Source organism: Macaca mulatta, chromosome 20, assembly GCF_049350105.2.
Source record: "Macaca mulatta isolate MMU2019108-1 chromosome 20, T2T-MMU8v2.0, whole genome shotgun sequence".
NCBI lineage: Eukaryota > Metazoa > Chordata > Mammalia > Primates > Cercopithecidae > Macaca > Macaca mulatta.
Window position 1 is genome coordinate 52,732,541 of NC_133425.1, and position 23,072 is coordinate 52,755,612.

At 54.5% G+C, this 23,072-nt stretch overlaps 1 protein-coding gene and 1 long non-coding RNA gene across 12 annotated transcripts in view; one reads left to right on the forward strand and one right to left on the reverse strand.

The window, feature by feature from the left end:
* The window catches only part of CPNE2 (copine 2), a 63,121-nt gene that overhangs the window by 38,136 nt on the left and 1,913 nt on the right, over positions 1-23,072 (forward strand). For all 11 annotated transcript variants that reach the window (XM_077983674.1, XM_077983671.1, XM_077983673.1 and 8 more), the window contains 5 exon segments: positions 624-683; positions 3,051-3,184; positions 5,091-5,145; positions 12,019-12,070; positions 14,418-14,551. In XM_077983674.1, coding sequence (XP_077839800.1) covers positions 624-683; positions 3,051-3,184; positions 5,091-5,145; positions 12,019-12,070; positions 14,418-14,551 — 435 coding nt within the window.
* Positions 7,605-13,106, reverse strand: LOC114674274 (uncharacterized). Its single transcript, XR_003725288.2, has 3 exons — positions 12,986-13,106; positions 12,324-12,408; positions 7,605-11,417 (listed from the first exon to the last, which is right to left on the reverse strand). It is a non-coding gene; the product is annotated as an uncharacterized LOC114674274 (long non-coding RNA).

Below are 23,072 nucleotides of genomic sequence, written 5' to 3' on the forward strand. Positions count from 1 at the left end.
CCCAAACTGCTGGGATTACAGGCGTGAGCCACTATACCTGGCTGGCTGGCTGGCTGGCTGGCTGGCTGGCTTTCTTTCTTTCTTTCTTTCTTTTTTTTTCTTTCCTTCCTTAAATACGTTTATTTAGAAAGGAATTATTAGAACTCTACCAAAATTAAAAGGTCTGGCTTCTTTGCCAAAAAGAGACAGGGACCATCAAAACGAATACAGTCTTAATGGCTTGATCAACTTCTAGAGGAAGGCCTTGAGCTGGAGGCCTGCTCTTTCTCTTTGTGAAAAAGGTAGATTAATAAGGGCCAGGAGAAGGTAAGTACCTAACAGTGACAAATTGAGACACTCTATGTCGGGTAACTGACATTGGGCCCTGGGACCCTGCCTGGAAGCAGCATGTGTCTGTGTATCTGTGGGATGTGGGGGTCTCTGTGAGTCCCCCACCCATTGGGAGCCATTGCACTGATGGCTTTGTTATAGAGAGATTTGGGTTCTGTTGTAATTAGATCAGGCCCATCAGCTTTTTTTGACCTCCTTGTCCCTACTAAGGCTGCAGGACATAGAGCAACAATTCCCCCACGGGGAGTGTGACCAAGTCAGGGGGGCCCACTGACTCATCCGCTTTCTTCCAGATAAACCGAGACTACTCCTTCTTAGACTACATCCTGGGAGGCTGCCAGCTCATGTTCACCGTAAGGCTCTCCCCTTTGGCTCCCTCTGCACCCCGATCCCAGTGAGGGTCCTCCCTGGCCTTGGCTGTACTAGGGCCACTAGTGCAGCCAGAGGGACTTAGGATAGACTTCAGGAAGGACTTCCCTGGGGCAAGGAGTGTGTCTGGCCCAGTGAGGAGGGCATTAAGTGGGCTGTCTGGTCCCGCTGGATGGGCCTGAGCTGGGGCTTAGCTACAGGTCAGAGCACAGGTGCACAGCTCTCAGTCTGGTGGCTACGCTCCTTCTGTAGGTGGAAGAAAACAAATTCCTCCTCACTGGCCACAAGGCCTTCAGCGATCGCTGCCTCCCTCATCTGCAGTCTCCTTCCTCCTCGCTCAGTGGGCTCCAACCACACTGTTCCTCTGTTTGCCCAACACGCCAAGCTCTGCTTCGTCTTAGAACTTTGCATTTGCTGTTCCTTCTGCATTTGCTGTTCCCTCTGCCTGAAACACTTCCCCAGAACCTTTGCATGGCTGCCTCCCTGCCATTTTTCAGGCCTGAGGAGGTAACGGAGGTCACCTTCCAGGGAGCCCTCCCTCCCTCCCTCAATGCCTTGCTGCTCTTCTGTCATATCTTCCTATTTTCTTTCTTTTCTTTTCCTTTTTTTTTTTTTTTTTTTTTTTTTTTTGAGACAGTGTCTCATTCTGTCACTTAGTCTAGAATGCAGTAGCACGATCTCAGATCACTGTAACCTCCACCTTCAGGGCTCAATTGACCCTCCCACCTCAGCTTCCTGAGTAGCTGGGATTACAGGTGCATGCCATCACGCCCAGCTAATTTTTGTATTTTTCGTAGAGATGAGGTTTTGCTATGTTGCCCAGGCTGGTCTCAAACTCCTGGGCTCAAGTGATCTGCCCACCTCGGCCTCCCAAAGTGCCAGGATTACAGGCTTGAGCCACTGGGCCTGGCCCTCCATATTTTCCTATTTTCTGGGCACTTGCCACCCCAAGATTCATATGCATTCGTTGCTTCTCCCTGATCGTCGCACCCACTGGAATGTGAGTGCTTTAAGTGTGGGCACTTTGTTTATTTTGCTTCCACTCTAACCCCAGCATATCACACAGTACTTGGCACACAGTAGGTGCTCCATCATTTCTTGTTGGAAGAATGAGCTGCCACCTTGCCTGTGGCCTGTAGTCTTTGCCCCACAGACTCTAGGCCATTCATCATGGCTTTGCTTCCTCACCCCAAGGGAGCCTCAGTCCCAGAAGGGAGGAAGCTGCTGGGGTAACACACTCTGCCCACCTCCCCATGTTATCTCACCGCTCCCCATCACCACCCCTAGATCCCAATGGGAGATGGAGGGCATCGCAGGATGCCATGAAGTCACAGGACTGGCCTTGCTGACCTCTGACCCTACTGCCCACCACTGCCCCCTCCCCTGCGGAGAGGCCAGGCCCTCCTGGACCTCCTGCATGGGTTTGTTCATTCAGCAAACTCACACTGACTGCCTCCTTTGTGCCAGGCTCTAGGCTGTGTCCCTGCAGGGGTCCCTCAAGGACTAAGACATGCTCCCCCTGACCTGGGGGAGTGACCCTCTAGCCATACGAGGATTTGGATGGGTGGCCCCTTCTCTCCTACCCCACAGGAACTGAGTTCCCATGTAGCCAAATCTTCCCCTGGGTCCTACTTCTAACCCTCCCCTGCTGGGTAGGGGTCGTCCTTGCCCACCCTTCTGTGCCGTTTCTCCAGGGATTAGTCTGGGATTCTCTGGGGCTGAGAGAGCAGGTAGAGCCCCAATCCCTGCCCGCCTATCAGCCCTGAGTCCCTATGAATCATGTGCCTTGTCTGCTGTTCCCAGCCCTGGGCCAGGCTCCTCCAGGGAGACTGGCACTGCTCTACCAGGCAACCCCAGGTCCCAGGCCCCTTGATGGTCTGAGGGATAATGGGGAGATGGCTTGGGTTGAGGGTGAGGTTATCTGGGAAGGTTGCAGTGGAGCAGTGGCATCTGAGTTGGGCCTGGAAGATGGGGCAAAGTTAAACAGGGAGAAATGATAGCCTGGCACTATATGCAGAGGGAAGCTCATGAATAAATGCCTGCATATGGGAACAGATGAATGTGTAGGTAGGGATAGTAAGGAGAAAAAGGAATCTGGGACTGTACGTTAGTCTTATGTCATCACATCTAGGTAATGGACTTTATGCTTGGGCAATAGAGAGCCACAGATGGCATTAGAGCAGAGGAGTGATACAATCAGACAGTTTCTAGGTTTCAGACCATCATATTGTGGGGAGGGCTGGGAGACGAGTGGGCTTCCCATGTCCCATCTACCTCTCCTATTCCCTGGGAGTGGGATAGGGTGCCGGGGTCTCTGGCCCCACTGGGTGGCCTTTTTCTCCACTCTGCAGGTTGGAATAGACTTTACAGCCTCCAACGGGAATCCCCTGGACCCTTCCTCTTTGCACTATATCAACCCTATGGGCACCAACGAATATCTGTCGGCCATCTGGGCTGTTGGGCAGATCATTCAGGACTATGACAGGTAAGGTTGGAGAGGGGCTCTGAAGGTCAGCCAGGGTTCCGTCCAACCTGGGAAGCTCAGTGTGTCAAAGCTAGAAGGGACCCAGAAATCATCAAATCTAGGAATGGACAGCAAACGGCATAGGTGCAGTTATTACCCATTCCCTTACACTTGACAGACATTGCTAATCAATTGCTGAACTCCAACCTGCCAAGCCCAGATTCAAACTGGGATCGTTTTCCACACAGTACACGAAGTAGCTAGTAAGAAAATGAATCAGGATGGAAGATGAAATTTGTTCATTACTGCTGCATCCTCTCGTTTTAGAGCTAGGGAATGGGAGGCCTGGGGTGGGAGTAGAGAATTTGTTCCAGGTCTCACAGATCATGGGACTGGAGGTCAGCCATTCTGGTTCCTGAGCCTGGTACTAGTTCCCTAATGGTCTCACTTCTGTTGGGAACTTCTGAGGAGCAGCCAGCATGCATGGACCCTCCTCCTATGACCTTGCTTCCTGGGGACCTTTGGGTCAGGGTGGGTACCATGGAAAGCCAGTGAAGGGAAGCTGTGTGAAAGTATGGCAGGTGTAGCCACCGACAGGATATGACATCACTGTCACAGATGGTGCTAGTTGGGAGCTCCAGGTCAGAGGATGGAATGACCAGGAGGCTGACACATTGGGAACAGGGGAGGAAGGAGCAGGTGCCAGAAATTTGGCAGGAATGAGAGCAGGTTCAGGAGCCCTATGTGGACTTGGCCTCCTAGAGAGGGGCAGCCGGGGACCAGCATTTGACTCCCAGGGGGCCCAGGGCCTGAAGGGTGGCTGTGATCCCAGGCCACATTAAGAGAGGTACAACATGCAGAACAAGGGAAGTGGAAGTCATCATCAGCATGGTTGTGTGGAGTCCCAGTTGTCCAGCTTCCCATTCAGCCCATCACTGAGCTGTCTAATGGGCATTAAGACTTAGAATGGCCCCAGTGAGCTCTGGTTGCCTGGGTAAGCCACCATCACTTCCTGCCAAGATCATTTCATTAGCTTCCTCATCAGTCTCCCGGCTTCTGCCTTGGCCCCCAGCTGTGTGTCCTTTCCACTGCAGCCAGAGGGATCCTTAGTAGATGTATGTTGAGTGCGTATGCAAATGAAATGTGGTCCCTGTCCTCAGGGAGTTCTTACTTAAAGAGGAAGATAAGGAAGAAATTGTTGGAGTTCTGAGAGACCAGTTTACATGTGAAGCAGGAGCTATGGGAGCACAAAAAGAGAGGCATTGTAGGGTATCAGGGAAATCTACAGAGAGAAGGGGCCATTTTGATTGGGCCTTAGAGGATGAGTAGGAGTTTGCTAGGGGAAACAGATTAGGGAGAGATGTTACAGATGGGGGCACAACAGCATTGAAGTTGGAATGTGAAGGTAGCCTGTGTGTTTGGGAAATAGCAAGTGGCTAGTGGCCAGGGCTAGGGGAGTGGGGTGTGAAGGGGCACAGGTGGAAGGAGACGAGACTAGGCTCTGGGGCTGGATGACACAGGACCTTGAATGCCACATGAGGGTTCTCATATTAGTAGAGTTTTCCCTAGAGCAGGAGGCTGGGAGACAGCCAGTACATTCATTCTACTTCCATCTTGACCTTGGTTTAGTGGCTGGCCGGGGTCTTAGTTTGAGAAGGATCTAGAAGCTGCGCCCAGGCCCATTGGTTAGAAGTACCATTGTTGTGTCTGCCACAGGTATAGATGTGGTCAGGCCACAGGTTCACCAGGTCCCCGGAGGTGGGTTGGGCTCATTAGGTAGATGATCCTAACAGCTTTTTCTAGAGGTGGTGAGCTCCTCCTTTCTGTCCTTGAAAGTGTACGAGGCCAAGCGCGCCCAGCCCTGGGCAGAGGGTCAGGCGGTGTCCTCAGGTGTCTCACAGTGTGTTTCTCTTCTCTCTCTGATTAGTGATAAGATGTTTCCAGCTCTGGGATTCGGGGCCCAGTTACCCCCAGACTGGAAGGTAAGTGAAACCGGAGTTAGTTTCCTTTTGGTTGAGATGCAGTTTGTGTGTATGGTCTCTCTGGGATCTGCTCTGGAAAGATCCTGGCCTGGGGCCTTGTTGCCCTGCCTTCCCTGTGTTCACCCCAGGCCACGCTCATTTCTCAAGTCTGATTCTCGGGCAGACGCTGAGGCTGTAACGGGGCAGCACAGTTATGTTCTCTGCTCATGAGACCCCTATGGAGTGGGGAGGACAGACAGGATGGCCAGTGTTGCAAATCAAAATACAAGACACCCAGTTAAGTTTGAATTTCAGATAAACAATGTGTATTTTTATGTATTGATATTTATTTATTTATTTAGAGACAGAGTCTTGCTCTGTTGCCCAGGCTGGAGTGCAGTGGCACATTCTCTGCTCACAGCCACCTCCACCTCCCAGGTTCAAACAATTCTCATGCCTTAGCCTCCCGAGTAGCTGGGATTACAGGTGCCCACCACCACCCCCAGCTAACTTTTGTATTTTTAGTAGAGATAGGATTTCACCATGTTGACCAGGCTGGTCTCAAACTCCTGACCTCAGGTGATCCACCGGCCTCAGCCTCCCAAAGTGCTGGGATTACAGACCTGAGCCACCGCGCCAGTGCAGATAAACAATTTTTAAAGTATAAGTATGTCCTGAATATTGCATGGGACATACTTATACTTAAATCATCCATTGTTTATCTGAAATTCAAGGTTTTGTCTGGATCTAGGGGTACAAGTATAGTTGTATTACCAGGATGTATTGTGTGAAATATGGACTTTCCATTCATCACCCAAATAATGTACGTTGTACCCAGTAGGTGGCATTTCATCCGTCATCCCTCCACCCCCCACCGTGTGGAGTCCTCAGTGTCTGTTATTCCCGCTCTGTGTCTGTTCTGTGTGCACCCATTGTTTAGCTCCGTCTTATAAGGGAGAACATGCAGTTTTTTGTTTTCTGTTTCTGAGTCATACTGGGCATCCTGTATTCTATTTGGCAACGCTAAAGACAGGGCAGTGGCATCGGTGCTGAGGCGGGGGTACTGAAGGCCTGCAGGGAGCCAAGGAAGGAACCCAACCCAGCTGGGGGCCATCAGGCTTCCTGGAGGGGGCAAGCTCTAAGCCAAGAGGGGAAAGGGAAGTAGCAGAGTGACTAGGGGTGGCAGTGGGGCAGGGGGAGCCTTCAGGGCAGAGAACAGCCTGTGCGAAGGCTACGGGATGAGCTGGAGGAGCTGGCAGAGGTGGGTGATGGACCCGCCATTGGAGGTGAGCAGGGTGGAGACAGACGTGGGCATTAAAGGACCACGGGGACCCCTGCAGGGACCACATAGGGGCTCATTAGCAGATTGGCATTTCCGAAGGCCTCCCCTGGCTGCTGAGTGGGGCGTGGCTAGGGCGAGAGTGGGCAGAGTGGAGGGCGGAGAGAAGGGGTGAGGGCAAGGAGACTCAGGGCAGAGGCCAAGACTGTCTGCGTGACCAAGTGAGTGTGGGCCGAAGAGGTCACCAAGATTTCCAACTGAGAACTGAGGTGGGGGTGGTACTGCTTACCGAGATGAGGAACGGGATGGGTGCTAGGCTCAGCAGGGGAGATGGTAAGGTAGGAATCCCAGAAGAAAGGTGGATGATGGCTGAGCACAGTGGCTCATGCCTATAATCCCAGCACTTTGGGATGCTGAGGCAGACGGATCATTTGAGGTCAGAGAGTTTGAGGTCTTCCTGGCCAGCCTGGTGAAACTCTGTCTCTACTAAAAATACAGAAATCAGCCCAGCGTGGTGGCATATGCCTGTAATCCCAGATACTTGGGAGGCTGAGGCAGGAGAATCACTTGAACTTGGGAGGCAGTGGTTGCAGTGAGCCGAGATTGCGCCACTGCACTCCAGCCTGGGCAACAGAGTGAGAACCTGTCACAAAAAAAAAAAAAAAAAAAAAAGATAGGTTGATGATGGGTCAGTAGTTTCAGGCTCCGAGGAGACAGAGACAGACCTGGCCACCTGGGCCACGACCCATGGTGCCACCTCTGGGAGGATGAGATTGCTAGGGAGACAGGTGGAGTGAGAAACAGCCACATGAGGTGGGGCGCAATGGCTCACGCCTGTAATTTCATGCTTTGGGAGGCCAAGGTAGGAGGATTGCTTGAGCCAGGAGTTCAAGACCAGTCTGGGCAACACAGTGACACCCTGTCTCTACAAAATTTAAAAGTTGACTGGGTGCAGTAGCTCACGCCTATAATCTTAGCACTTTGGGAGGCCGAGGAGGGCAGATCACAAGGTGAGGAGTTCGAGACCAGCCTGCCAATATGGTGAAACCCCGTCTCTACTGAAAATACAAAAATTAGCTGGGTGTGGTGGTGGGCGTCTATAATACCAGCTACCCAGGAGGCTGAGGCAGGAAGATCCCTGGAGCCCAGTGAGCTCTGAGTGCACTGCACTCCAGCCTGGGTGACAGAAGAAAATTAATTAATTAATTTATGTATTTAATAAAATAAAAAAAGAAACAGCTGCGTGAGAGATCCAGGCAGAGGAAGCAGAGACTGAGCCAGGCAGGCAGAGCGGGGAGGAAGCAAAGGAGGGGCAGCATGAAGCCCACAGAAAGCAAACCCATAAGTAGCAGCATTTATTGGTCCCTTAGAATGTTCTAGATACCACTCTGCCTGCTTTACCAGTTTCAACTAATTCTCACCAAAGCCAGTGAGGTAGGCCCTGTTATGAACCCATTTCGATCACTGAGGAAGCCAAGCAGTCAGGGCTCGGGGAGGAGGGAGTGGGGTTGGAGGCTGCCCCGGGCCTGGTGAGGTGAGGCTGAGAAGAGACTGCCCATTTCACTGACCACAGCTGGGGCCATTATGGCAGAGACCAGACGGGGAGGGGAGAAGGGCATGGAGACATCAGTATGGCAGTCAGCCAGCACGGAAGTCACCCGGCTGTGAAGGGGCAGGTCAAGCAGGTCTAAAGGCTGAGGAGGAGCCAGGAGAGGCATGGAGGTGAATTGAGGGGGGGGTCCCTGAGGTGTGGTTGTGGGTATTCCTGGGGCAGGAGGCGGGGACTCCTCATAGAACCCCGGGCACCAGGGGAGGGGTGGTTTGGTGGCTCAGAGATGGAGATGTCAATGAGCGCAGAGGCTATAACGCTGGGGAGTCGCTGCGGACAGGGGCAGGGAATGCTGCCCCATTTTACAGGGCAATAAACTGAGGCTTGGAGCCTCAAAGTGACTTGCCCAAGGCCATGTTCACCAACTGGACAGATGGACTCTAAAGTTTCTTCTCAGAGTCTGTTGCTTCCCCATGAGAAGCCCGTGGGGTGTGAGCCCAGAGAGCTCCTAAGTCTGCACATGGCTCTCGCTCGGCCGGTGCCCCTTCTTGTCTGCCCTGCTGTGCCACATTGCTGTTTCCAGAATGAATTTTTGCCTCCCGCCCTCTCTGGGGAGGATGATTTTCACCTAGAATTTCGGGGAGTGGCCCGAGGGCCAGGGCAGGAGAGGTGGGCATCCTGGCTCCCTGTGGTGTGAGGCTACGCCTCAGATGGGACCAAAGCTGGGCCACATGATGCCACTGGGGGGGCAGGGCGAGCTGGTGCGGCTGGGCCCAGCACGAGCCCGTTGCTAGGACACCAACCAGCTTTCAAAGAACTGAATGAGATGTTTTCTTGAGCAAAAGCCTCCTTGTAAATGTCACAGGGCGATGCTGGGGAGGCCGGGGCTTGGCCAGGCTGGAGTGCCCGGCGGTGCCAAGAAAGATGCTGCATCCAGGCTAGGAAAGGACAGATGCTGTGTCCCGCCTTCCCCTGCCACAGGAGCCGCCAGGCCTGGCCCCTCCTGGCCCCTCACCCTCTTTCGCATTCTGACTTGACTCACTCCTGCTGCCTGAAGCTCCTTCATTCACTCCCACCTCAGGGCCTTTGCACATAGCCTTCACTCAGCCCGCACTCCCTCTCCTGGGCTTCTGTCACCGATTTTCACCTAGAATTTCGGGGAGTGGCCTGCCCTCTGGGAGCCATGCTCACGCTCACATGGGGGCCCTTCCTCCTGCCCAGATCCCTGCCCTCATGGAACTCTGTGACTTGTTTGTGATTGCCTGGGGAAGGCACTGGGTTTCCTTCTGCCTGCATCCCAGCACCTGGCCTGCAGTGTGCACTGCCATTGTTTGTTGACAGTGAATTTGGGACCCAGCCCAGATTTGGGGCCCCAGGCCTGAGCAAACAGAGGGGTTGGTTCTCTGAGGGTGGGAAGCTAGAAGGAGCCAAAAGGAGCATGCGACCAGGCTGCCTGCCTTCAAGACCTCAGTTTCTCCCTGAGGGTGGCCCAGATGAGCCCAGAGAGGAATCCTGCCCCAGAGAGTGGCTGAGGGGCTCAGGACACATTTCCCTTTGGATATGGTATGAGGTCTTGGCCCTTCAACGTGAGCAGAGTTACTCAGATGAGGAACGGGATCTGGGCAGAAGGCATAGTCTGTGCAAAGGTCTGGGGGGAGAGGGAGCATACTCTGTGGGTGGGGAAACTGAGGCTCAGAGAGGACAGTCACTCTGAGATCCCTTGGGCTTTCTCCATGCCCCACCCCCTGCCCCCACCACCTGCCTCAGCCAGGGCCGCAGGGAGCTGAGCCTGAAGTAATTCCCTGACCTCAGGGCCGAGGCAGGCCAGGTTGGGTGAACAGGGCCATTGGCTGTCGGAAGGCAACAGGGAGTCTGAGGACAAAGGCCTGTGGCAGGCAGCTAGTCCCCAGGGGCCCCTCATCAGCTTCTGTGTCCTCCAGGAACTTGTCCTGTTTATGACTTTTCTCAGGCAAACCAGGGCAGCCAGTACGGGAGGGGCTGAGCTGCCACTGCTGGTAGCATGGACACTTGTCCCCAGGCCCCACTGTGTGACCTGGGCACTCCCTGGCCCTCTGGGAACCTCACTCTTTCCAGCTATGAAATGGAGCTGCTGGAGGAGGCAACCTCTGGGGCCTCTGGGGTGGATGGATAACCTTCCACGGCCCCCATGACCGCAAGGCTGGGCCCTCCCCAAAAAAGATGGGGGGAAGAGTGGGGATGAAGAGTGGGGGGCCTGAGAAGGCAAAATATTCCTCCACCCTTATCAGCAGGGGGCTTTCCCACTGTGGTCTCTAAAATCTCCTAAAATCTGATTTTTCGGGAAGTCATTGGCCCAAGGGAGGCCTGTTTCCCTGGCAACCATTTTCTCTCTCAGCCCCTCCATACAAGCCCCCCTGGTAATCTCTGTGGAGGCTCAGGAAATCTCCATGGCAACAGGGACCTCCAGCCCCCAAACCTGGAGCCCAGACTGGGGACAGGGTGAAGGGGGCCCTGGACAGGGACAGGACCCAAGAGGGACACCAGAGGACTGGCTCTGTGCCGGGCACCTAAAGCGGACAGCAAAGAACAGAAAACCCCATTCCCTGAAACAGGGAGGAATCCTCCCACTACCTCCCCACCCCCGCGCTGCCAGGAAGGCCAGACTGAACCCCACTGCTGCATCCCTGCCCTCTCCCCCAGGAGTAGGACCAACTCCCACCCCCAGGGGAGGGGAGGGCACTGGGTCTCAGGCCTGTTCGACTGTGTGGCTCTGGTGCCTGGCTTCCCTTTTCTGGGCCTCAATTTGCTTATTTGTTAAATGGGGACGCTGGATGCAGGAGAGCCTCCCAGCACCCCCGTCATTGTATCTTGGAGCTGAAGGGTCTGTCTGGGATTGTCTGTGGCCAGACAAAAGCCGTCCTCTGCAGCTGAGGACCGGGGAGGGGGTCGCTTTGCCCTGGGCACCCCTCTACCCTCCTCACTGAAAATCCCTGGGGGAGGAATGCCTTTGGAGGTTAGCGTGAGCTCTGGGGGCAGCCTGACCTCAGTTCGAGTCCCAGCTCTGCCCGCCAGGAAATGTGGGAACATTCTAGTCCACTCTGTGTCTCAGGTTTGTCATCCGTAAGATGAGGTGATAACAGCTGCCCTTCCATTGGGGCGTTGTGAGGAAGGAGTAAGGGGATCCCTGCACAGCACTGAATGTGGATGTAGTACGTGGTAGGAAGCAGGCTGAGGGGAATTTGGGGCTGTGGGGCTGCAGGGGAGGGAAGAAAGGAGAGGCTGTCCCCCATCTGAGCTCTGCAGCATCTTCCGAGGCCCGGGTTCTGCAGGCACTGCAGTCTCACCCACAGCCCTGAACGGGGCCAGTTATGAGTCCCCCTGTACCCTTAAGCCATGCGAGCAGCAGCAGCCAGATGTGATGGATGCAGCAGTGTCCCAGAGTGTCCAGGTCAGCCTCTGATGATCTTCCGGGGCTGGGTGCTGGGCCTGGAGGCAGAGAAGCAGGATCAGTCCCTAGGGAGCCTGTGACAGCCCCATCTGACCCCCTTGCGGCCCCTTACACTCCCTGATGGCCAGGTCAGCTCTGAGCGGGCTGTCAGCTCACCCCCGTTTGGCTATCTGGCACTAGGCAGGCTCCCCTCCAAGCCCCTTTGCTTACTATTAAGGTAGGAAAAGCCTCTGAAGCCCAGAGAAGCGGTGCTCTAATGGTAGAGCCCACATCCAGCAGTAGCAGTGATGAGGGAGCATCCTGGAACCCTGACCCGCGGGGGGAATCCTTGTCCCACCCAGGACTCTTAGAGGACTGATGGGGCATAGGCAGCCCCAGTCCCCAGAAGAGCCTGGGGTGACACGCCAGGGTCTCAGTTTCCTCCACTATGAGGAGAGGGTGGTTGGGCCTCTCTGTGCGTCACACCCAGCAGTGGAGGTGAAAAGCAGATGTGGGGAGTATCAGTGGTCTAGAGGAGGGTAGGGGTGGGGGTTACGAGCCAGGTGCTCTCCAAGGGAGCCTTGGCCTGGCAGTGGGTGGTGGCCTGGGTCTGGGTTTGGGGGCGGGAGGCTGCAGCTCAGTGTTTTCTCTGCGTTTCAGGTCTCCCATGAGTTTGCCATCAACTTCAACCCCACCAACCCCTTCTGCTCAGGTGAGTGTCAGACCCGCCTGTAGCCGCCCTGTGTTTGCGACAGGCCCGGCCAGCTCCCTGGGTGGAGGGTGGGCAGAGGACAGGTTTTCATTTCTTTCTCCTTTCCCCTCCCCCTCACTGTTGCTCAGAGTGACAGAGTGGGAAGAGCTATAGTTTGGAGTCAGATAGTGCTGGATTCAAGGCCAGCTGCTGCCCTTCCGAGCTGTAGGACCTTGGAAAGGTCACTGTACCTCTTGGGCCTTTGCCTCCTTACCTGCTCCAGGATAGCTATGATGGCTGCTCTTCTCACTTTACTGGGTGGTTTGGTGAGAATTACAGGAAGCCACTGACAGGAAACCCTGTGCAAACCAGGAGGAGGTGAGGGTGGCACCAGACACACCTGCTTTCACCTCCTTCCCACCTGCCCCCTTGCTGGGAAGGCCAGCCCTGCTCTCAGAGTACTTGGCAGGGGATCAGGGGGAGGCAGGGGCTGGGAAGTGAGTGTGGTGTCTGTGTTCATCCCCACCCCTGGGCCTAAGAGGATTTCTGAGCCTCCTAGGGACAGTTAAGAAACTATTAGAGGCCGGATGCCATGGCTCATGCCTGTAATCCCAGCACTTTGGGAAGCTGAGGCAGGATGAGCGCGTGAGCTCAAGTTCAAGACCAGCCTGGGCAATAGAGGGAGACCCCATTTCTACAAATTAAAAAAATTACCCAGGCATGGTGGCATATGCCTGTGGTCCCAGCTACTCAGGAGGCTGAAGTGGGAGGAAAGAAAGAGACGGGGATGGGAGGGGAGGGTCACACCTGTAATCTCAGCACTTTGGAAGGCCGAGGTGGGTAGATCAGAGGTCAGGAGTTCAAGACCAGCCTGGCCAAGATTGTGAAACCCCGTCTGTACTAAAACAAAAATTAGCCAGGCATGGTGGTGCGCACCTGTAATCCCAACTACTCAGGAGGCTGAGGTGGGAGAATCGCTTGACCCAGGTGGCAGAGGTTGCAGTGAGGCGGGATTGTGCCACTGTACTCCAGCCTGGGTAACAGAGTGAGACTCCATCTCAAAAAAAAAAAAAAAATTAATTAAAAAAAAAAGAAGAAGAAGAAGAAAGGAAGGAAGGAGAAAAAGAAAGGAAAGAGAGAGACAAAGAACAGGAAAGGAAAGAGAGACAGAGAAAAAAAGAGAGAAAAAAGAGAAAGAGAAAGAAAGAGGAAGGAAGGAAGGAAAAAAGAAAAGGAAAGAAAGAAAGGTAGAGAGGAAGGAAGGAAGGAAGGAAGGAAGGGAAGAAGGAGGAAGGGAGGGATAGAGGAAGGAGGAAGAAAAGTCTGAGTCAAGGAGAGGGGATGCATGTGGGTATGGAAGAGGGCTGTTTCTACCATCATGAGACCTTTTGGCCTAGGATTTGGCTTCAACATAGCATCTGCCTTCCTTGGGGATCTCCAAAGCTGGGCCAGGGTGTCTGATTTGGGATAGATCTCCAGTGACATTTGGTTGGTCAACTTCATCCCTGGCCAGAGGCCTTCTGGGTAGGGCTACATGGCAATGTGCTCACAACAGCAGCTATTTACAGAGCGCCTAATCTGTACAGACACTGTGCAAATGCCTCGATCCCCCAACCCTGAACCGAAGCCATAGCATGTCCAGAATGGACGTCCAGAACAGACCTCCAGATGGCTTCCCATTGTCTCAAAGCATCACTGCAAGCTTCGCCAAGCCCCTTCTCTGGAAAGGCCTGAGAGACCCCCCTCCTGCCAACTGCCAGAGTGTAGATTGTCAGTCCCATTGACAAAGATGTAGCCTCAGAAAGACTAAACCGCTTGCCCCAGGTCCCACAGCTAAGAAAGGCAGGATTCAGGCCGGACACGGTGGCTCACACCTGTAATCCCAGCACTTCGGGAGGCCAAGGTGGGCAGATCACCTGAGGTCAGGAGTTTGAGACCAGCCTGGGCAACACAGCAAAACCCCATCTCTACTAAAAATACAAAAATTAGCCGGGTGTGGTGGCACATGCCTGTAATCCCAGCTACTCGGGAGGCTGAGGCAGGAGAATTCTTGAACCTGGGAGGTGGAGGTTGCAGTGAGCCGACATCCTGTCACTGCACTCCAACCTGGGCGACAGAGCAAGACTCTGTCTCAAAAAAAAAAAGGCAGGATTCAAACTCTTCAGGCCTGTCTGACTTCACATTCAGGGCTCTTGACTTTTTACCATGCTGGCCCTTCCCTCTGGGAGCTTCCGGTCTCACGAGGCCTATGCTAGCCATGGCAGGGACATTTTGGGTAAGCATGAAATACATGCTTCATCAGCAGTGGGATGAGAGCGGGTGTGGGGTCAGGGACACCTGGCTGATCCAGACTCTTCTCCCGAGGCAGGTGTGGATGGTATCGCCCAGGCGTACTCAGCTTGCTTGCCCCACATCCGCTTCTACGGTCCTACCAATTTCTCCCCCATCGTCAACCACGTGGCTCGGTTTGCGGCCCAGGCCACGCAGCAGCAGACGGCCACGGTGAGTAGTCAGCTGCAAGCCAGGCATGCCAGGAACCACGCACATCCTCTGGGCTGGGGAGTAGGATATTCTGCCTTCTCTTTGCTCTAAATCCTAGTGGACACCTCTGGGCCTCAATTTACCTTCACGTATTGTAAGAGAGTTGAGTCAAGCTCCTGGCTTCCTGGAGCACAGACTGGAGAAAGTAAATCCATTCGTGCTGAGCGGGAAGCAGGGCTGTAATCAATGGGAGATGTCTCCCCAGGGCGAGGTACTGGTTATTCCCATAAGAGAAACAAGATGGAAAACTGGAGGCGGTGATCCCTGAGGCCCTAACGCTGACCCTTCTGAGCCACCTAGTTCTAATCAGAGCTGCCCCTGCCTCACACTGAGGGTTGCTGAACTGTCTGGCCCTGGCCCTACACTCAGCAACAAGCCTAGAGCCTCACTGCCCCAGCCCGAGGCTGCCAAGGCAGCTGCGTGGCATCTGGAACATATGGTGAGCAGCCATCCCAGGCATCTGCAACCCTGGTCTCCCTTCCCTTCTCCCGGCCCCAGCTGCAGGCTGGCTCCCAGGCAGGCCCTACTGGCAGGGCCTGATGCCAGTGATGGGGTCACCAAGGGTCACCTTGCCCACCTCCCAATTTCCACCATGACCTGCCCTTGCCTCCCTCTGCAGTATGAGTTGAGGGGTCTTTTCCCCCTGCCCTAAGGGCAGTTCTCTGATGTCCCTTCTGCCTTCTCCTGACCTTGGGGACCTGACTGACCTACATGCCCTTTGCGTAGGACTTCTCAGCCCCTGACCCAGCCCTGCTCCTCAGGCTCCAGCGCCATGATGGGGAATCAGGCACCCAGCCCGGAGCTGTGGATGCTGGTCTGGGTTGAGGAGACTTGCCTCCATTTCCTTTCTGGCCACCACCTCCTGGGAGACCTCGGCCAGCCCCCACCCCTTTCTCATCTTCCACCTCCATTGAAAGAAGAGGGTTGCTGAAGTCGCTTCTAGAGTGGTCATTTCACTAGACTCTAAAATATCCCAAATTCACCCACTTCCCCATGGCCACAGGTCTCACTGGACCCTGCAGCCGCCCTCACCACTCCTCACACCACCACTCCACACGCTACCGTTTGTTTCCCCCACTGGAGGGTCAGATCCAGCTGCTGCCCTGCCAAATACCCTCTGCCATCAGATTGGATCCCCTGAAGCCTCTGCCTTCCTTACCGACCCCCTCACTGACTGCACAGCCCCTTCCTTCTCTTAGGATGATTCTGCCACCCAACCCCCTCTGTGTTCCTCAAGCAATCCCAGCTGTTCCCCCGCAGGTCTGTCCTGGACTCTGCAGGGCCCTCCCTCAGGGCCTCCTCCCCCAAGCAGCCTTCCCTGACCACCTATCTGAAGCAGATCTCTTGCCTTCTCTGCCTGTTCCTGGCTGACCCTGATGATGGTCGGCAACGTCTAGTTCACATCCTTCTTTCCACGCCTGGTCCAGCGCCTGGGCTGTGCAGGCTCATCGTGCTCTGTGAATGGATGAAGTCAGCGCTGGCTGAGGGATGTGAGCTGTACAAGTTCAGTCAGAGCCTCCTCCCCCAGGGAAAGGGACCTGGTCCCATGCCTAAGGGAACCATCTAGGGGAGGGAGGCACCTGGTCACCAAGGAGGTGGCAGTTGCCTTCCGGGAGATGGTGGGAAAGATAGTGCAACCGCCCAGTGGGTTCACCTTGCCTGCTGCCTAGACAGAACTGATTCATCAAGGGGAATTGCAATGGAGAAAGAGTAATTCACACAGAGCCGGTTGTGCAGGAGACCGGACTTCTATTATTACTTAAATCAGTCTCCCCAGGCATTTGGGGATCAGAGTTTTTAAAGACAATTTGGTGGGTAGAAGCTTGGGAAGTGGGGAGTGCTGATTGCTCAGGTTGGAGATGGAATCATAGGGGGTCGAAGTGAGGTTTTCTTGCTGTCTCTGTTCCTGGGTGCGATGGCAGAACTGACTGAGCCACATTACCGGTCTGGGTGGTGTCCGCCGATCCATGGAGTGCAGGGGCTGCAAAATCTCTCAAGCACTGATCTTAGGTTTCACAATAGTGACATTATCCCCAATTTGGGGAGGTTCAGACTCTTGGAGCCAGAGGCTGCATGACCCCTAAACTGTAATTTCTAATCTGTAGCTGATTTGTTAGTCCTGCAAAGACATACTGGACCCCAGGCAAGAAGAGGGTCTTTTTGGGAATGGGCTGTTACTGGTTTGTTTCAGAGTCAAACCATGAACTGAATCCATTCCCAAAGTTAGTTTGGCCTACACCCAGGAATAAACAAGGACAGTTGAAGGGTTAGAAGCAAGATGAAGTCAGTTCGGTCTGATTTCTTTCGCTGTCATAATTTCCTCAGTTATAATTTTGCAAAGGCAGTTTCCATAGGAGCGGGGAGAGTCAGAGCCTGTTCTGATGGTTCAGGAGGCAGCAGAGGGTCTGTGGGAAAAATGGGTACCCTGGAGTGGCGGGTGCCAGGGTTTGAATCCTGCCGCTATCCCTTCCTCACTGTGTGAAATGGACAAGTCACACAGTGACAGGCCAGCAAAGAAGGACAGGCCAACAAAGAGCTCAGGGAAGAGCGGCCTGGGTAGAGGGAACAGCAAGCGCAGGACGTGGAGGCAGCACCCAGCCGGAAGGAGCTCAGAGTGCCAGAAGGAACGTCCCGGCCCTGACCCTGGCAGCCCTGAGCCTGGGGCATGTTTCTTCTTATGGAATGGAATGTTTCCTGCTCTGAACCCATTTCCTCTTTTTGTTGTTTGAGACAGAGTTTCACTTTTGTTGCCCAGGCTGGAGTGCAATCGTGCAATCTCAGCTCACTGCAACCTCCGCCTCCTGGGTTCAAGCAATTCTCCTGCCTCAGCCTCCCGAGTAGCTGGGATTACAGGTGCCCACCAACACACCCGGCTAATTTGGTATTTTTAGTAGAGGTAGGGTTCCACCATGTTGGCCAGGCCTGTCTCAAACTCCTGTCCTCAGATGATCCTCCCACCTCAGCCTCCCAAAGTGCTGGGATTACAGGTGTAAGCCACTGCACCCAGACCCATTTCCTCTTATGAAATGGGCGTAATAAACCCCTAGTGTGCTGTGAGGACCTGGGTGCAGGCTTAATGGGCAGTAACTGGGAAAGGGCTGGGAGGGATTTTTTTTTTTTTTTTTTTTGAGACAAAGTCTCATTCTGTTGCCCAGGCTGCAGTGCAGTGACACAGTCTCAGCTCACTGCAATCTTCACCTCCTGGGTTCAAGTGATTCTCCTGACTCAACCTCCTGAGTAGCTGGGATTACAAGCACCTGCCACCATGCTGGGCTAATTTTTGTATTTTTAGTAGAGACAGAGTTTCACTATGTTGGCCAAGCTGGTCTTGAGCTCCTGACCTCAACTGATCCGCCCACCTCAGCCTCCCAAAGTGCTGGGATTACAGGCGTGAGCCACGGCACCCGGCCGGGATTTTTTTTTTTTTTTTTTAATTCCTGGGGTTGCTGGGCTAGAACTGGCTAGAGAGGGCACAGCAAGAGGCAGGCTTCAGCTTGCACTCCCTCCTGTTCGGGTGCCAGGCCATTGTCCCACCCAGTCTTGTCCACCTGAGCAGGCTTTCAAAGGGATAGAAAAAGAAAGTCCTGCATGTTTGTTTAAGGGGAAAAATGTGGGGTGGGGAGTGGGCCTGCAGCCCAGTGTTAGCGCCAAGGCCCTTTCACCGCTGCACCTGCAGAGCCGGGGCAGGACTGGGTAGGAAATAGGGTCCTGGGGAGAGGTGGGTCTGTGTCTGCTGGACCCAGATCTGAGGAGGTTTGGGCCCCAGGAAAGGCCAGGAAGGGTGTTTGTGTGTTCTGAGGAGCAACTGCGGAGAGCTCCCCAGAGGTAAGAAGCAGAAGGACTTGAGGCCCAACCACCTGGTGCTAGTCCTCTGGACATCCCAGCCACTTTGACTGCGACTTGGTCCTCCCAGCCTGGGGGAGGCAGCCACCTCCTGGCTCCCTTCTGCTGGAAAAGCTCTGTCACCCACCCAGGCTGTGTGATCTCAGGGCATGTCTGAGCATGTCTAACCTGCAGGAGTGGGCCCAAGGGGCCTGTATCAGGCCCTCCCACTCTGATGTCCAAGAACAGATAAGGCCATTCTCTACCTCCTGCCTTACCTTATCTCCTTGGCCTCAGGGTGCACCAGTGGAGGGGAGGTGGGGCTGCCTGGTGGTTCAGCCTCAAGCTCTGGGAAGTTCTCCCAGCTCTCCCACTTCCTGACTTTGTGGGACCCAGAGCTGGTAGCTTAAACTCTGTGAACTTGTTTCGTCTGTGCGACGAGGATAATGGAAACAGTTCCTGCCTTCTAGAACTAGCTAGGCATAGAAATTGCTCAGCGTAGTGCCTGGCACACATAAAGTGCTTCCCTGCTGGCCGAATCTTTTGGGGACAGCTCTTGGGCTAGCATTCGGTGATGCCAAGCACAATTAATCCCAAAGCAAAAGGAAGTCATTTATGAATTATCCCCTGATGCTTTTGTCAGCCGTTTTTTAGTTTGGGGAAGAATATTTGGTGTGGCTTCACCCTCCCCATCCCCAGACATATGTGCACCGATGCACACCCACGTACAGGAAATTGAGAGCAGGTGGTGGAAGCCTCTCTCTAGGCAGGGCTGCACTCTCCCATTCATTCACTCAACACGTCTTTACCGAGCAACTTCTGCGTAGCACTGGGGAGACCATGATGAGTGAGACAGGGCCTCTGCCCTCCCAGTGCCTGCAGTCTAGTGAGGAGCCCTAGGCCAGGAGCAGGAGACAGGGGGACTAAGCACAGATGGAGGGCTCAGGAAAGGCTTCTTGGGAAAGTGACATGTGAGCTGAAACCTGGAGGATGCTTGAGTTAGCCTCATAAAGGATGTGTGCGCGTGGAGTGTCTCAGGCGGAGGGAACGGCACGTGCGGAGGCCTGGAGGTTTGGTGTGTGGGTGTACCGGAATGAAGGAATGTGTTGAAAGAGGAGGATGTGGGGTGAGGTGAGGCTGAAAGGTAGGCCAGCTCCTGCGGGGCCTCGAAAGCCATTGAGGAATCTGGGTTTTCTCTGGAGGGCGGTGGGGAGCCACTGGAAGGTCTTATGCAGGTTTGAGTGGGCCTTGGGGGGACTCCTATCTCAGGCCTTCATCTTTCCCTCTGCCTTGGCCCCTGAGACCTGGGCCTTGCTATTCACGGCCCATTCCTGGTTGGTCGCCCAGGTGTCTGGTGTCCCAGTGGAGGGGGAGCTGGGAAGCTGCCAGCTCCCTGGGAATTCCACCTACTCCCCTGGCAGGGTCCTCAGCAGCCAACTTCCCTGAAATGAGCTAGGGAGTAAGTGCAACTTCCCTAGACTCTGCCTGGAACTGTTGTGGTCAAGTCAATTTCTTATAAATCAAATCACACGTTAAATGCATTAGGGGAAGCAGTTGTTTACAGCCCTAGAAACCTGAAAAACCTCGGGGTAAAGGCAAGAGTTGCTTCATCCTTTTTGGGAGTTGGGTTTTTGGATTCAGTCTGACAGTGATGGGCTGTTTCCAGAGGTGGCAATGCTGGGGACAGGGTGAACCAGGACCATCTGCAGGGACAGCAGAGCCTGCAGAGCCTCTTCCAACCCCTCACACCCGATTCCACCCTCCATTCTCTCCATCCATAACCCCTTCCCCTTTGATCTGTCCTGGGGGTAGGGCTGTGTAATAGATGTTTGAGGCTCCTGAACAACTCTGGCTTTGTCCAGGCTGAGCGGGAAGCCGGGGACTTGTCAGCTGCACTTCCACTGCCGAGGTCTGGGCTGCTGACCTCAGGCACGGCTGGGCACTCGATGAGGCCAGGCCCCTGAGTGTGGGCATGGTGGCTGGTTGATTGGCACACAGGGGTGTGGGTTAAAGTCCAGTACCAGGGCTCTGGGCCCCACCCTGGCCTGCTATCCTGGATATTCAGGCCCTCAGACACTGGCGTGCTCCGTGGGAAGAAAGCGTTTCCCTGCCGGGCCCCTCTGCTGGAGACAATGACAGGCCACTGGTGCCAGTGGGCGGTGGAGGAGGACATCATGTAAAGAGCCCCAGCTTTGGAGTCAGCCAGGCTGGGTTCAATCTGGACTGTGCCAGTTCCCGGCTGTGAGGCCTCAACAAGTTACATCACCTCTCTGAGCTCAACTCCTCTAGAATGGGAGTCAGTGTGAGGGTGACAGGCAGGGTCTGGGTAGTGCTGTCACTGTGTGGTATCACCTCCTCTGGCCACTGGTGCCCACAGTCCTGCAGGAACTGTCTGCCCCCAGGCTCCCCAGGGAGTGGGAGCTGCCAGCTAAGAGGGAGGCCCAGGCCTGAGTCCCACACGTCTCCTAGGCATGGGGCTGATAGAAATGAGGGAGCCAGGAGGGCCACGTGTGGAGGGAGTGGGTACTGCCTGCCTGAGCTGGAACGGGCTTGGAGACAGATCCCACCCACTGAAAGGTGGGGCCTGTTAGACCAAGGCCAAGCATTCTTTTCTTTCCTCATTGTCCGGCCTCTTAGTGTCTTTCCACCTGTCTGCTTAGGTGTCCCAGAAATATTGCCCTGGACTGTTTCTGATGGTATTGAGGTGGGGTTGGAGGGCCGCCTAAGGGAAGGGGCCCAGGAACGATGGTGGACTGTCAGGCGTAGGGTCTGGATGGGCTTCTGAAGCCCCTCACAGCCAGGGATGGGGGGCTGGCAACAGCAGCCCTCCAATGTGGGATTCAGGCCGCCATTTCCATGGCAACAGGTATCCCCAGCCAAGGGATTGGTCTCTTAAAGGCACAGTGCTGGAGCTAGACCACTGCTGCCTGGAGCTGGGGGTGAGGGTGGTGGGGTCCGTGTCTCCACACAGCTCACCCTGCTCCTTCCCTCCACAGTTGTACTTGGGGGGCAGACAGGGGAACAAGACACCTTGGAGGGCTGAGCTTGTAGCCTCTACAACCTCCCCAGGGAACAAGCGGCTTTGCTGGATATGAAGGTGGCCAAGGGCTGACCTGGGGTGCAGCTTAGTTCCACCCTCCTTAGCTCCATGACCTTGACTAGTCCAGGCCCCAGTTTCCTCTTCTGGAAGATGAAAGCCCCAAACAGAATATGGAGACCACAAGAGCTGATCTGTTGATGTTAGGGGTGGGGGAAACTGAGCTTCCCCTAAAGGGTCAGCGGGTACTAAGGACATAGCTGAGCTGAAAATGAGTTCTTGGCTGGGTGCGGTGGCTCACGTCTGTAATCCCAGCACTTTGGGAGGCTGAGGCAGGTGGATCACCTGAGGTCAGGAGTTTGAGACCAGCCTGGCCATCGTGGTGAAACCCCATCTCTACTAAAAATACAACGGGCATGGTGGCGGGTGCCTGTAATCCCAGCTACTTGGGAGGCTGAGGCAGGAGAATCGCTTGAACCCAGGAGTTGGAGGTTGCAGTGAGCCCAGGTCGTGCCACTGCACTCCAGCCTGGGCGACAGAGTGAGACTCAGTCTAAAAAAAAAAGGGTTCTTGGCCGATTTGGAATCCTGGGCCCTCACCCTCAGATGGTCCAGTGAGCCTCCCTGCACTTCACTCAGGCACTCCCCGGCCCCACTTCACAGTTTGTATTTTATATATCTCCCACACTAATTATTCAGTATTTGTTAGTTTTAATTTATAAAGAAACTCTATATCCCAGTGTATGTGAAAAAAGCAGTATCACTTGCCATAAATAGAGAGCAACAAAAATAAACACAACAAGCTGTACAATGGTATTAAAGTCTAGCTGGAGACTATTGTCTCCTCAAGCTCTGGGCTTCCTGCCTTCCCTTTCTGTTGATAAGGAAGCTCAGCAAATGTTAGAGAGACGTGAAAGACACAGTAGTACCAAACCAAGACTTGCTCCCGGGCGCAGTTCAGAGAATTGAAAGGCCACTGCAAACCAGTCCTCTTCCCGGGGTGACTTGATGGTGCTCAGTGCTGTGTTTGGGATGTGACCCAAATCCACTTATTTGCCAGCAGAGTCCCACACTCCTGGAAGCCCTGGCCCAGACGACCTGCTTTAGCTCCTGCAAGGTGTCTCAGATGGCCATGTTGAGTAGGGAATGGAGGGGGTCACAGGCGCCCATGCCCAGGTGCAGCAGAGAGGAGGAGACCGATCCCAGAGCAGCCCGTCAGCCAGATGTGTCCTCCTGCACCAGCTGTGGGCCTGTCGGGAATGCAGCTGACTGGGCCACTGCCACATGTCAGGCACATTATCTGCAACAAATCCCACTTTGCAGAGAAGAAACGGAAGCACTACAAGTCAAGTCAGTTGCCTAGAGTCCTACAGTGTAGTAACCGGCAAGGCCAGGCCCAGAGTCCAGGGCTCTCAGAGGCCACAAGGGGGAGTCTAAGATAACACACAGCACAGGAGGGGAGAGCGGTTTGTACTTCCTGCTCTGACCCGGTCAGAGTTTAGTGCATGAGAGGTCTGCAGGGGTTGGGTGCCGAGAGCAGGATGCATAGGGAGTTGTCTGGGACTTGGCTGCAGCTGGGTAAGATGCACTGCCTCCCTCCAGGACTCAGAGGGTTTGGGGTGAA